The sequence below is a fragment of the Pagrus pagrus genome (assembly GCF_965226575.1).
Source record: "Pagrus pagrus genome assembly, chromosome: 15".
NCBI lineage: Eukaryota > Metazoa > Chordata > Actinopteri > Spariformes > Sparidae > Pagrus > Pagrus pagrus.
This window is the reverse complement of record NC_140199.1, coordinates 20,493,995-20,507,684: the sequence shown is the minus strand read 5'-3', so window position 1 is coordinate 20,507,684 and position 13,690 is coordinate 20,493,995. Positions and strand designations below refer to the sequence as shown.

At 40.2% G+C, this 13,690-nt stretch overlaps 1 protein-coding gene across 16 annotated transcripts in view; it reads left to right on the top strand.

Moving 5' to 3' along the window:
- Positions 1-13,690, top strand: part of LOC311271084 (neurexin-1a) — a 273,006-nt gene that overhangs the window by 15,299 nt on the left and 244,017 nt on the right. For 8 of the 16 annotated variants that reach the window (XM_084376498.1, XM_084376511.1, XM_084376512.1 and 5 more), the window contains exons 3-5: positions 7,775-7,792; positions 9,706-9,735; positions 10,928-10,975. In XM_084376498.1, coding sequence (XP_084232624.1) covers positions 7,775-7,792; positions 9,706-9,735; positions 10,928-10,975 — 96 coding nt within the window. The remainder of the gene's footprint in view (positions 1-7,774; positions 7,793-9,705; positions 9,736-10,927; positions 10,976-13,690) is intronic. The other 8 variants (XM_084376499.1, XM_084376496.1, XM_084376495.1 and 5 more) reach the window with 5 other exon arrangements.

Here is a 13,690-nt window from a genome sequence, read left to right as displayed (position 1 = left end):
CCATAAAACGCAGTATTTTCATTGCTGAGTACTTTATGAAAGAAGGAGCAGGTTTAGCCTCCTGAAGCTCTTTAGAAAACACAGACTTTATCTCCAGCAGACAGCTAACCATTAGCATACTGACAGCTTGTGTCAGAATGAGCCCCAGGCGTCATAGCCTGTGACGATTGGCTGTTACTCATAGGCGAGGAACAGCTTTCAAAACAACACATTGATTGATTGACACACACAGAGACAAATCCGTTTCAAATACGAACATCTGTGCATTGTTTATGTTTTCATACTGGGTTAGGTAATAATGAGTCGGACAGAACATGCTAAATATTAATGTAAGCACTAAAAAGATGATATTACAACTGGACTTTTTGACAATGATGGTTGAAAACTCAGACATATTTGTCGTTTTACTGTATGTTGGGACTCGGGACATCCAGCTTGAGACCAGGATAGTCTTGGACAAAGCAGGACATCTGGTCACCATACACCACACAGAGCAAGGGCAGCTGTTTACCCCAGTACCCAGCACTTGTTCTAAGCTAACTGACTGGTGTGCATGTTGTTTTCCAATAATTTGTATATTTCACACCTACATAGAAGGAGATAGTCTGCCTTGTCAGACGGTTTTGGCGGTTGGGGGAGAAGTTTGCCTTAAGGAGTCAGGGACAAATTCTACGTAGGCGGCAAGTTGTGCAGGCTGAGTGGATGAGTCAAATGTCCTGTGTGAAACTTGAAGACTTTGTGAACCCGTTATTTTCATTTTTTATTTACTTTTTTACATATTTTGAATTTTCAGTTGCAGTTTGGGTTAAGTTAAGGCAACAAAACTTCTGGGTTATTTTGAAGGAAAAGATCATGATTTCTGTTCAATAAACGGGGACATTGGTTTGACACTGGACAACAACAGTGACGATGGCAAAAAATAAGAAAAAACGTAACAAAATAGATGTGAGTTGGCAAAAATGAAGATGATAAACAACTTTCAGGTTAATCAAGATTTGCAAGTTTATCCAAAAAGCAATACGACGACATGCAAGCCAATTCATCCATCGCCCCTGGATGAAATACTAAGTTTCTAGGGAGTCCCATGGCCCTATTCACAGCCCTATCTTAATGGACACACATGACACTGGTAAACAATCTCTTCATCTAACTGCAGGAAGCAAATATGCATCATTCTCCAACTATTTCTTTTAAATCTGTCGTCAGTATTCCAGTAGACAAAAACTCCATTCTCCATGCGCAAGTAACTGCCAAGAAGCAGAAAACAGTCATTTAGTTGTGATGACATTTAAAGTCTCTGTACACTAGTTGTCATTCTGCAAGAATAGGGAGCTCTACTGGAGTTATTGGACACCGTCCCATTTTCTGGGCTCCAGTGTCAGTGAGGTGGTCTCACTAAAAGCTGATATCAAGAGTGTATTGTTCTGAAAGCGTACATGTGGCACCATTGACCGACTCAGCTGGTGAGAGTAGAAAATGTGCAGTACAGCCACAGATGTGGGAGCTATCAATTTCCATCAGGGTGGCTGGTCAGTCTGCCCGTTTCCTCTCTCTCCACTCTTGCTCTTGCTTGAGGAGGATAATGAGGGGGATGGTGAGCTGTGTAATGCCACTAACACTCCTCTGGTAGATAGATGCATTAAGTTTAGGCTGTGGTACTAAGAGATGAGCCCTCACTTATACTCATTACTCTTGATTTGCTGCAAATTGTAATTTAACAACAAATCGATCCTCTGGTAGCTCTGACCTTTGCTGCAAGGCTTTTTACATTTTCCCTTAAAGCGCCTCTGCGACGAGGGATTTTAGTGCAGCCTTCCTGCGACTATTTTTCAAATCTTCAACGGTCTAACGGCCTGGTGAGGGATTCAGTGCCTTCTGTTCTTCTTTGTTATGTCATGTATGGTGATGACATTAGTGTCCCCTGATTCATAACACTGCGGAACAAAGGAAAATCAAACAAAAGCTGTTATTTCATCCAATTTAAAAGACACATTTCAGAGAGATATTTTGGAGAAAAATGTGTTTTTGAGAATGGACCTCTCTTTTGTACAACTTATCTTGAAAGTGCAATATGTAAGAATCAGCCACCTTCTGAAATCAAACAGGAAAACAAACAAGGGGCAGCATTTCCCCAGAGTAACTGCAAACTGCCGCAAACTGTAGCTGCTGTTAGCTAGTTAGCTCATTTAGCTGTGCAGCTAGCGGTCCAGACTGGGAGCTCGGAGCACCAGGGGAGTGTGGATGTTCACACCAGGAGTTTTGGACCAGGATGCTAAGTTCAGTAAATATTTTTGTAATACAATACATGGACATCATAATGTCCAAACAGTTATTTATCCTTAACCCTTACTTTAGTTGATTTTTGAATGTTTTCAACTGAAATTCTTGCATATCACACCTTTAAAGGGGCAGTCCAGCATTGTTAGACAAGCAAGGTTTACTTGACAAAAGGAGTACTACTCAGCTGGTGAAAACAGAAAATAATGTCTACTGGGACAGCTTTTCAAAGGTTCAAAGTAATCCTGAAGACCTCTTGAGGGTTGTCTGCTTGTGCTTGAGAGTTGAAATTGTTTACAGAAAGCCTGTGTTAAGAAGTTTGAAATAGAGGGGTTTGAAAGTGAAGAGGCACCCGACATACAGAGGACGAGTTGAAATGCTGTCTGTAAGCAAAATAAAAGATAGATACAAATTATAGCTTCAGAGCAGCAGTGAGCGATTTCCTGTTAACTTATTTTCTTTGAGTTGGTGAACATGTTATGTTTACTAAAGTCACATTTCATGGCTTCACTTAGAGATTATTCCCATGTGCAGCTGCCAACCTCCAAATTTCTCTACAGCTCCTTTAAAGGGACGTCCAAACATTGAGCATTTTTGGCAATGGGAGTTTTAGCTTTTCCACAATACTGGTAGCTGACCTACTTTTTCAAAGCAACGCCGGCACGATAAACTGCTTCAGTTCGAGGCTATTTGAAATGGAATTGAACTGCTTTCATTTCGGAAGTGTCATTTGCTTTATAATTCATAATATTGAAAATTATTTAACATATTACTTCTTATCATTTAATTCCATTGATTGTACTTTTCACACATGACACTACGTGCCCTTATTAAAGTGACTCTCTCGACTCCTGACTGACCGTTCTCCCAAATAAGCATAATACTGTGTGAGCGGACAGAAAAAGAGCCGTGTTTCCTGAATAATGACTGCAGGAAACGGCCCATTACAGATGCAGAGCCTGGGCACATACAGTTTTCGGTGTCAAAGTTATTATTAAAAGTATAAGGTAAAATGAGTTTCACATCTGCGTGTTTTAAATACACAACTTTCTCTGAGAGATTGGGGCCATTTGTTTAAGAGCTGCTACATTACACACACAATTAGGCTCTCTTAGAACAGGCTGCAGAAATAATTTTTCAACTGAAAGCAATTATTGAAGGGCGGCCATGATCGCACATAGTCTTTGAATAAAGAATGTAGGGGGGCGAAAAATGTGCTAAATATTTCCCTGGTGTGGGTAACAAGCAGCAGCCGGAATACAAACTGGGTTTATGGGGTTGTTGTCTTAATTGTGATGGCGTACACACAAAATGTGCATCATTTGAAAAGCACAAAGCTTCATGATTCTGTGTAAAAAATATTTTAGGGTCAAAATATCACAGTATATTGTGCAGCGGTAACTGCCTAACACAGTGGCAAACAGGAGGATCCTGCTCTCTGGACCGCCTTTATATGGAGTTCTCCATCCTGGGAAGTGGGCAGGGATACCAGAAATAAGGTATTTTCTTTTTGACTTACTGTAATGAGCAGGGGGAGAAGAGACACGTGTAACTGACCAAACGCTGTATAACTGTTGGAATATAGAGCTATTTAACACTTACTTTAATAAATATATTATATCAGCTTTAAATAAACACCTCCTGAATTCAGAATTCTTTCTGTAAATCCAGCTGAAACAAGGCGATGATGTAGACAGAGAGAATCCCAACAAACCTAAAGCACTGCGATGCTGATGACATTAAGAGTGGAGGACCAAAGGTTGATTCAGGCAGACAGGATGTTCTAAAATCGTCAAATGGGAGAGAAAAAGGAATTATATCTCTTGCAGGATGTTGTGTCTAGTGAATGTGACACATGTTCCTTTATGTGAAATAAAGCGTCACCCTGAACCCTCGCAGCTCTCGCCACGTCTCTTCAGCCAACCGCATTCAGACACACTGCAGGACAGACAGGAACTTCCTGATGACATTTTGCCGAGCTGGCTGATGGTAGCCCGTGCGGTGTAAAATAGTGGAGCGAGCGCTGCAAGTCTGGCTTTCTACGCACTGTCACTTCGTTGTTAATCAGTTGTCACAGTTCTGAGTTAACAGTCAGAGAGTCAGCGTCGCGTCGAGGTGTCAGAATCATGCCTGCGGAAAATAAAATGGAAAGGATAAATCGATTTATAGATTTATTTACCATGTTTGATTTGTTCCTGTTGTCGTGCGCCAGATGCCTCATTCAGTGAGGAATCGTTCTGAATAGAAATGTAATTATTTTCCCTGCGCCCCATACAACATGTGCATGATCAACAGCACAAGACCATCAGAGATGCAGATCGTCTGATAGACAGTTGAGTGCATTTTGGTGTAGTGTTACCAGCACAATAGCACTGGGATCACTTTGTCAAGGGGATTAAATGGATTTACGTCTCTGGATTAGGATGTAACCAGCTGGGTACATTTGTGAACGAAAGTGTGTGTGTGTGTGCGTGTGTGTGTATGTGTGTGTGTGTGTGTGTGTGATAGGGGGCTTGTTTTAATGGTCCCTGTCAGGTGATACTGCTGTTAGAGGAAAGCTTCTTTTCTTCACAGCACTACCAAATGAAACCGGGTGTAGTATGGCCACTGAAGATTGCAAAAGAATTACGTACACTACTGGACACAATTTGCATAAATGGTTGTTGTATAAGCCTTCATCAAATCACATTCTCTGAGCAGATTTATTCAGTTTTTTATATTATGTGAAAATTGTGTGTAGATCTCTCTTATTGTAAAGTAAATGTGATAAGGTTACTACATACTGCATGCCTCTCAAACTGTACTTAAAGGAGACATAATATGCTTTGGGGCCAGTTTTATAAATGTTCATGTGCATGTAAAAGATCCTGACAGTTGACGGCACCAACAGAAGCTCCTCTCTCCCACAGAAAACACTGCTCCTGAAACGCCTCGTCAGTACTTCCGCCTTTAATTTCGTGACTTTGTGACATCACACTACATCACCATGTCACACATTTGCATAATTATGCCCAGTGGCTGGTTTGTCACGTAAGAATTGATTTAGCACAGCTGCTCTGTTGTTGTTAGAGGTGCTGGGTCAGGCATGTGTGAGCTGACCAATCAGAAAAGACTGGGTATTTCGAGGCCTTAAAGAGACAGGGGCTAAAAGAGGGGGAATACAGTGCTGCAGCACTGGACAGTATGAGAAAACTGATGTCCGATTTAAGATTTGAGCTTGTAAACCTATTCTAGTAGTAACTCAAAATAAATTATGAACTTGAAAATGAGCATAATATGTCTCCTTTAAATAATACTGTAAATGTTACTGTAATGTTAATGTTATTATTGTTTCTCTGAATCAGATTTGAATTTGGTTTTGATCAATACTTAGAGGAAGGGAATCACTTATATATAGTGTTAATTGCACAATAACCTTTTAACAATCTATAACAAACTATCAAGATGGTCCTCTTAAACAGGCTGCCCGTTGTATTGAAATGATAATTAGTTATTGTGGCAAAAATCACCGTCAGTCTTTGGGGTCTGGACATCAGCAAACGGTCTCGATTCTTTTACTTTTCTTCTCTTCCCATGTGGTCACTCTGCAACTGCCAGCTTCATGCTTGCCTCGTCAGAATGCTTTCTCAGCTGTGTGCTTCTCATCATCAAGCTTACTTTTTGTGAACAAAGAGCGCCTTTTAGTTTCTTTCACCGCAGTAGAATCTCATTTGTCTACTGTCCAAGCTGTCGAAATTAGGAAATATGATCCTCATGAAAGCTGCACACAATTCAACTGATCTAAAATCAAATTTACATGAGTTTGTGTGCAGATTTCATGTTGTTTTCTTTAAAAAGTGAAATTTGATTCGGTTCTCTTTTGCTTCAAAAAAGAAAAACATATTCTGAGCAGCCTCTATTCCTCAGGGGCTTGGATAATGAGGTACTGTTCCAATTGATACTAACATTTCACATTGCAAAAATTATGTAAAACAAATTTTACACCAAATTAGCACTGTTTTATTGGCGTGTTTTATTGCCTTGTAATTTGTTCACAAAATGATGATTTGGATTGGTTTTTGTGCATGGTGTCTGATTGGAAGGGGAACCAGTGGTGATGGTAAGTTTTGGGTCAAACAATCGCTTGAATCTGGGCAAGAAACCATTTTAAAGAGGTAGGAGTTTATTTTGTAGCGGAATCTGGGCTCCTGTGCCCGACTGGCCGCATGGTCACAGTAACTGGATCGATTACAGGATCATTTTTTGTTTTGTTTTTACAAATATTGATTAGACATTGCATGCTACTGTCTCTGTGATGTCAGATCATGATCGTTTTATTGAAAATTCAAACTAATGTAATATCATCAAATTCTTTTTTTGTCATTTTATACCATTTGTGTATTTCTGCTATTATGATTTGTTTTCATAAATATCAAATATGGGATCAGTCTCCAGGTAAATTGTAAGCACTCGATGATGACTACAACTGTTGACTGACTATATTTTGTTTTTTTTATAGGCAGTGGGGCCTTCAGTCACTCATGTCATTGGTCTTGCATGTTTCCAGTCACATCATTTTCTCCAACCAATTTATTTCCCCTCTGAGAGCATGATGTTTACCTCACCTGTTTGCTATTACTCTACCAACGTGTAATTCTTCTCTCAGCCTCCCATATTAGAGCGACAGATTTTACATAGTGGTTCTCTCACCTCCACAAACCTCACTTTGATTGCCAGACTTACTGTTAGGACAATTTCATTTGGGAGGCAATCTCCTTGTGCATTGCCAATACACGCTCACTTTCAGTTGTGTGACCAAATCACCTGAAAATAGCTGCAGTCACGAGACCCCCACGGCCCCGCTCTGAAACCTTAGAGGCATTGCTATACCACAGCCAACTCTATTTATTTAGGTTATTTTCTCTTGCAGTGCATTTCATCACATAGAACAGCTTTTCATTTACCAAGCAGAAAACGCTGCACACAGATTCCATTGAGTCTGTTGAATTAAATAGTTGTTGATGCCAAGAGTTACAGTCCATCATGTTTAGAAAAAAAAAAGAAAAAAACTCAAATAAATAAAAGATTTACAGAGAATGCATCAGGAAGAACCGGCCTCAAGCCTCAAGATGCGTTTCTTTTTATCCCCCTACCATCTCTTGCCGCATGATCAATACTGGTTCTTCAGTCTTTCATCAGTGATGCCAGTTTTTATCTGCCGCCAACAAAGACTTGTTTCAAAGACTTTAATTCTTCAAGGTTACATCAAATATTCAGAAGGGCTCATTCAGTCACAGCTCCGTCCTGTATTCCAGGTCAGCGTACGAGCGAAAAAGGGTGGACGACAAAATGAACGCCAATGCATAAATCAGCCTTTTCCTCTGCAGGAGTTACAATCAGCCACTTGCATGTGATGTTTAATGCCTTGCATGTTTACCACATGCAACGGCCAGAACTAGTCTGCATGCTGCTTAATGAATGTCTTCCTCTCTTTCTCTTTGCCTGTCCGTGCTTCCAGAAGACAACTATAATGAAGGTGGGTATTTTTAATCGTTAGTTCCCATTCTTGCTATATTCTGTATGACTTCACATTGTCATGGCTAAGGCTCTTCAAATACATGTAAGCAAATGTTTTACACTGGTATTGATGTCTTGGAGTGGTAAGTCTGATTAAACTGGTTTTTATTGTTTTTTTATATGAAGTCAAGTCATTTTTGCACAATGCTGCTCAAAGCAACGCAATTAAGCTAATTAAAATCCATCACCCCGCATTTTTCATTAACTGATTAAGTTTTATCTGGTAATTAAAGTGAGCAAAATAGTGCAAAGGGTGAAAAGGTGAATTTGTCATGCTCACATATAATTATATCATAATATATATATAATGATAAGAGCGTTTTTAGCCTCATTGTGAATTCTGTGTCCAAATGATTCAACAAATGCCTCAATTATGTTTTTCATCTAGTTTTGAAGAACACGATTAGAATTAGCTTTTCTAATTTTATACTGCCCAGCGGTACTTTGAGTAGCCTTGGAGTACTGCTGGCTGTTGAAGCTAATGGCTGGTTGAACTTGTGATTTGTGTGATTCAGTGGTCAGCTGTCACTTTATAATAGGCTATTCGTTCTTCAATCAAAGTGGAAAGTATATGCATTTTTTATTGGTGGTAAGTATATTGCCATAAAAAATTTAACCTTAACCCTTTCAACTCAGGCTTTTTTTAAGAATGTAATGTTGTTCGTCATTAGTAAGACTGTTCATTCATCCATGGGGATGGAGTGAATTATTGTAAGTGTGTGGTTGAACAGCAGGTTAATGACATTCTACCCTGTATAACAGACGAAATCTGACCCTAACATAACACTGGAATCAAATAGTTGGTAGCTAACGTGAGGACTTTTGCTATACTGACTGTTGCATTTGCTAGGCAGTTAGCTAGCCAACTAGTCAATAATACCAAACAAAGTTTTAGCTAAAATGAAATTATAACATTTAAAACATGTCACCTGAATTCCAGAAGAACTACTGAGAGGAAATGGGTCCACTAGCAAAACACAAAGCAGTCAGTAATGTACCGAAAGCCTTGGTAGGCCTTATATATGTCGGTTTTCTGTGTAACTCAAATGAATGAAGCACAATTAAAATGTTTATTTAACCAATTTGTACTACTTGTTACTCAAATGAAAATTTTTGCTAGCAGAAACACTGGAATGAAATAGCTAATATAATTGGTAGCTAATGGAAGAGCTCTCCATATGGCAATTGCTGCATTGCTAGGCAGCTAGCGAGCTGGAAATTCAGTACCGTTTTAGCACCGTTAGCAATTAAGTGTTGAAATTGAAGTGCAATGCTAAAAACCTGAATTCCTGAGGAACTATGGAGAGAAAATGAATCCATTAGCCAAACAAAGCAGTTAGCCTAATGTAGGCTGGTTATCACAATTTAAACTGTTCATATAAGCAATTTGTACTATTTGCTGCTCAAAATGGTAAGGTGATCCGACCATTTCCAAACATCTTCCTTTTCTTCCTGTACCGTGTGACTCAGATGTTATATGGACACTTGACAGCTGCTGAAGGTCAATGTGAAACATTCTCCAGCTATATCTGTGTTTAGGGATCGCTCTTTCATCCGTAGGTGGTACGACAGTTGTGTGAATACTTCTGTTGTTAGAGAGAGAAAACCAAAGGTCAAGCTGAATTTAGATTTCTGAATGATGACTAGTAAGTGGCTGATGATGCATTGCAACCAGCTATGGTTGACTAAATGCTCATCATGCTAACCCTGTCTGTGCACCCCCCTCTTTTCTCTCCGTCCCACTCTTCCCCTGTCCCAACGCTCCCCAAGTACCACAGACATCTGCTCTGTAAGAGATGCCTGCGTGTCAGTGTCGCACAGCTTCCCATGATCCCTTGTTCTCTTCTGACTGTGCTCTTGTTTTCCTTTAAGGTCTGGCACACCTGATGATGGGCGACCAAGGTATGAGCTCTGTTCCTTCTTCCCGCCATTCCTCCATTGTCCCTCCTGCTCCCATTGTGCTCTGAAATGTGTGTTGCCTCTAACTCTCTTGCGCGATGCTCGGGCTTGAAGCTGCTCGAATATGAGCTGTCATTTCGTATTTTGAACGACCTAGTTGATATTCATTCTCCCATGGACTTTATTTTTTTTTCATATGACCTCTTTTTCAAGCTCATTTAGCTTTCTGCTCCCCACTCTGCTGGGTGTCAATTCCTCTCATCTTTTCTTTTTAATTATTCCCACCTACTGTACATTCTGATGTTTTATGATGATGTGGTTCAAGTGAGGGAACTTTTGCATTTACATTATTAGGATGTAATGCATGGTGGTGGAAAACAGCTCACTGATTTTTTTCAGCTAACCCTCATCCGCCCTTGCTTCTGTAGTGCATGTTGCGAGTGTCTGCGCAGACAGTCCGTCCATTCAGTCTTCGATCTTTCCATTTGTGTGGCGACCGCATGTCCTTCTCATGCAGCAGAGCAAGGATGTGAAGTCTCCTTCCTCTCTTCCCTTTGTTAGCCCCCATTTCCTCTCTTATATTTGTAGCCATCAAGCCTCTCTCTCATGTCGTCTGTCTTTTTCCGACTTGACCATGACACTTATCGGTGTCTCCTCTCCTTTTGTTCTCCCTTTTTGTCTGGAATCTGCTTTCTTCATGGAACATTTCATCAAATCTCATAGGTAAAAGTAAAGGTACTACCCTTTCTGAATCAATTAAACTATGACAGCAGTGTTTTCTGGCATTATATACTCATGCCAAATGAAGTATATAAAGTCATTGGCATTTTACTTAAAGAAAAAAAAAATGCTTTCTCGACTATTAATGAAAGCTTTTCAAGGTAGGTGCCGCTTTCGCTTTGCATTCACATGTTTACGCTGTGTCACCTGTTTCTTTTGTGCTCGATGCATGGGAATCATAAATGAGACTCACATGGGCATATGAACACAAATAGTTGCTGTCCTAGTTCCAGTACACCACCACCATCACCACCCAGGGGTAACTACACTCTCTTTGTTCAAATAATGGGTTTTGGGGTTGCGGGTGAGGCTTGATCATAGTGTTGTGGGCCTCCCATCCTGGCTGTGATCCTCACCTCTTCGCCCTGTGGGGTAAGTGGACTTCTGATCTTTGCCATTTGACTCTCCTCCTCAGGGCAGAGAGGGGAAGCTTGGCTTGTAAGGTCCCTCCTGAGCATTCAAGGTAAAACTTTGATTCTTTCAAGTTGGTTACTGAAGTGAAGCCAAATTTAGCAAGTCATCATTAGCTTACTGAAGTGTGGGAACCTTGAATGTCATTTACGAATTGGAGAACAACATGTAATAATACTGTGAAACTTGGGTGTTGAAAAGTGGTGATTAGCACCATGACATTCAAGTGTTCCACTCACACTCTGATTACTTTGATTTTGCTTGCTCTTGCTGTTGCTTTGACATTTACTGTGCTATTAGTTCCAGTTTTGCAAGTGCTTATAAGCAGTTTTGGATCATTTCTATTTCTTTACACCAAATAGAGACTATTGTTTTGTGTAAAATGCTATCTCTTGTCATGTACTTGTGAAGCATCGTCTGAACAGGTAAGTCTCCCAACTGTCCTGTGGATGCGTGAGGCGCTACTTCACGCTGTGTGAACAGGAATCATTGCCATTGTTATGTTAGTTATTCTGCCGCTCGAAGCTGCAGTGATACATGAATAACATGCAAACACACACACACACACACACACACACACACACAAACACCATTCTCCGTGATAAGATGTTGAGATTGATTTTTTCGTCTGCCAAGGTAAGTGTCATTTCCATAGACCTACTGGTTGCTTATGGCTCTGCAAATGGATGCATTCAACTTGGCTTTTCATTGCACATATATTTGACACACATACAACATATTCTACTCAGAAGTCATGGAAAACCTTCCTACAGATAGTTCTCATTGACCAATTCATGTAAAAAAATATAAGTGGTGTTGTTTTTTAAAAAATCGACAACAACCAAGACTCGAAACAAAACACAGATACCACGTGATACCAACAGCGTTACACTATTGGCTCACAGACCTTGTTAGAAGCTGGAACCAACTGTCAGAAATCTTACACAGAGGTTAACAAAACAGTCATTTTGTACCCGACAACATTTTTTTAATTTAAAATAATGTTTAAAGTAAAAGAGGTACTTTTATTCTGCACCTTTCTTCAAGCTCTGAAAATGTATTATTTAAAAATATTCCAAAAATGATTTGGCTACATAAAAATGTTATCAATATGACCTTTGAGTCAACAATATAACATATGGGACACAAACCCTAGTCGCCTGGGTGACAGTCCTGTGCTTGACCCTTCATCCACCACAATCTGCTCCCTATGAGCAATGATGGTCCTGCAGCAACATTAATTATGATGTTTTATGAACAACCCCAACATGAGCCGGTACGCTTCATGATTGGTCAGTTTGCATGATGGTCCCGGAGCGACATTAAGTCAAGTCACTTTAATTTATATGGCCATTAATCTCAAATCACATTGCCTCACTGGACTTTAATTATGATGTTGTAGGAGCGACACCAACACAGTGATGTCAGATAAACCATAAACCCCCTTTTATACCCTGTATATACACTGACTCGTGTTTTTAGTGTGCAGTGCATGGCTTCACGTGAGACCCACGGGTTTTTACTACCTAACACCCAGCTTTGATGTGGCAGAAGGAAAGCCACAGGGAGAGATTGAAAGAATGCTGATGAGGCACAAATCTGAGCCCACTGCTTCTAATTTGGTCCATTGTTAGCTGTTCCCTGTGTTACAGTGTGAAGTCCAGTTATGTACTGTGTGGTCACAAACACATATCCCCTCTTGAGTATTAAATCTAGTGAGTGAGGATGGTGCCTGTATTCATTGTGTGCTTTAAGCTTGCGAGAACACTGTGTATAATGTTAGCCCCCTCTGAGGTCCTCCTGTGTCACGTTAACCACTTGTATGGTTTATCCTTCACGGCTGCTCCCTTGAGGACGGGCTGGTCTCTGTGTGCTGCTTTCAGCTGCTGTACTGACGCCGGATTCCTAAAACCTCTTTTCCATCCAGCTCTAGAGAACAGGCCATACAGCGGGATAAGTCATAATACCGCTGGCACACAAATCACAGAGTATTTAATTGCTGTCATCACAATAAACTGCCAAGTGCAGCTTAAGAGGAGCGGCAGGCTGTGCAGACAGGCTTACAGGTACAACTGGGCTTTTTCTAAATTAGTATACTTTCTAATGTAATTGCTTTCACTTTCTAAAGATGGAAATTGTCCCTTTTCATTGTACTGTAGAACGCTCATTCACAGGGATTTCTGTGAGGTGGACAAACAGATCCTCTTGCCGGTTTGTTTGCACATGATGTGCTTTATTTTCTTTGTCAAATTAAATGGATGTTTACAATGCTGCTTTTGCACTAGGGCCTTTCAATTAAGCAATATTGCACAAGAGGGTGTGCTTTACTGTCATTTGTGGCACAACAGTGATGCGGTGAGGGACAAGGCGCTTGCGATTATGCAAATGTTACCAACAAAAATAAAGATCCAGTCAAAATGTTTTTATGTTGTGGGGCAATTAGCTCTCGAAAATAAATAACAACAACAAAACTTTTGATTGTTTTTGACTGGAAAACAATCCGTCACGTCAGTAGACTTCTATGTGTAATGAAACCTAGGTTACTAATCCAGCAAGTAGGCCGACCCTTACTTGAGTCAGATTTGAGCCGACACTAATTCTTACAGGATTGTGGGATTTCCCAAACTGAATAAATAACACACACATAAACACAAAACTGCTAAGCTAGCTCAGTCTGGTTGCAACTAAGATATATAATAAAAAAAAATTCCATGGACAAATTTAGCAACCACATCTGTAAACTTCACATGTACTATTAAGCTAGTAG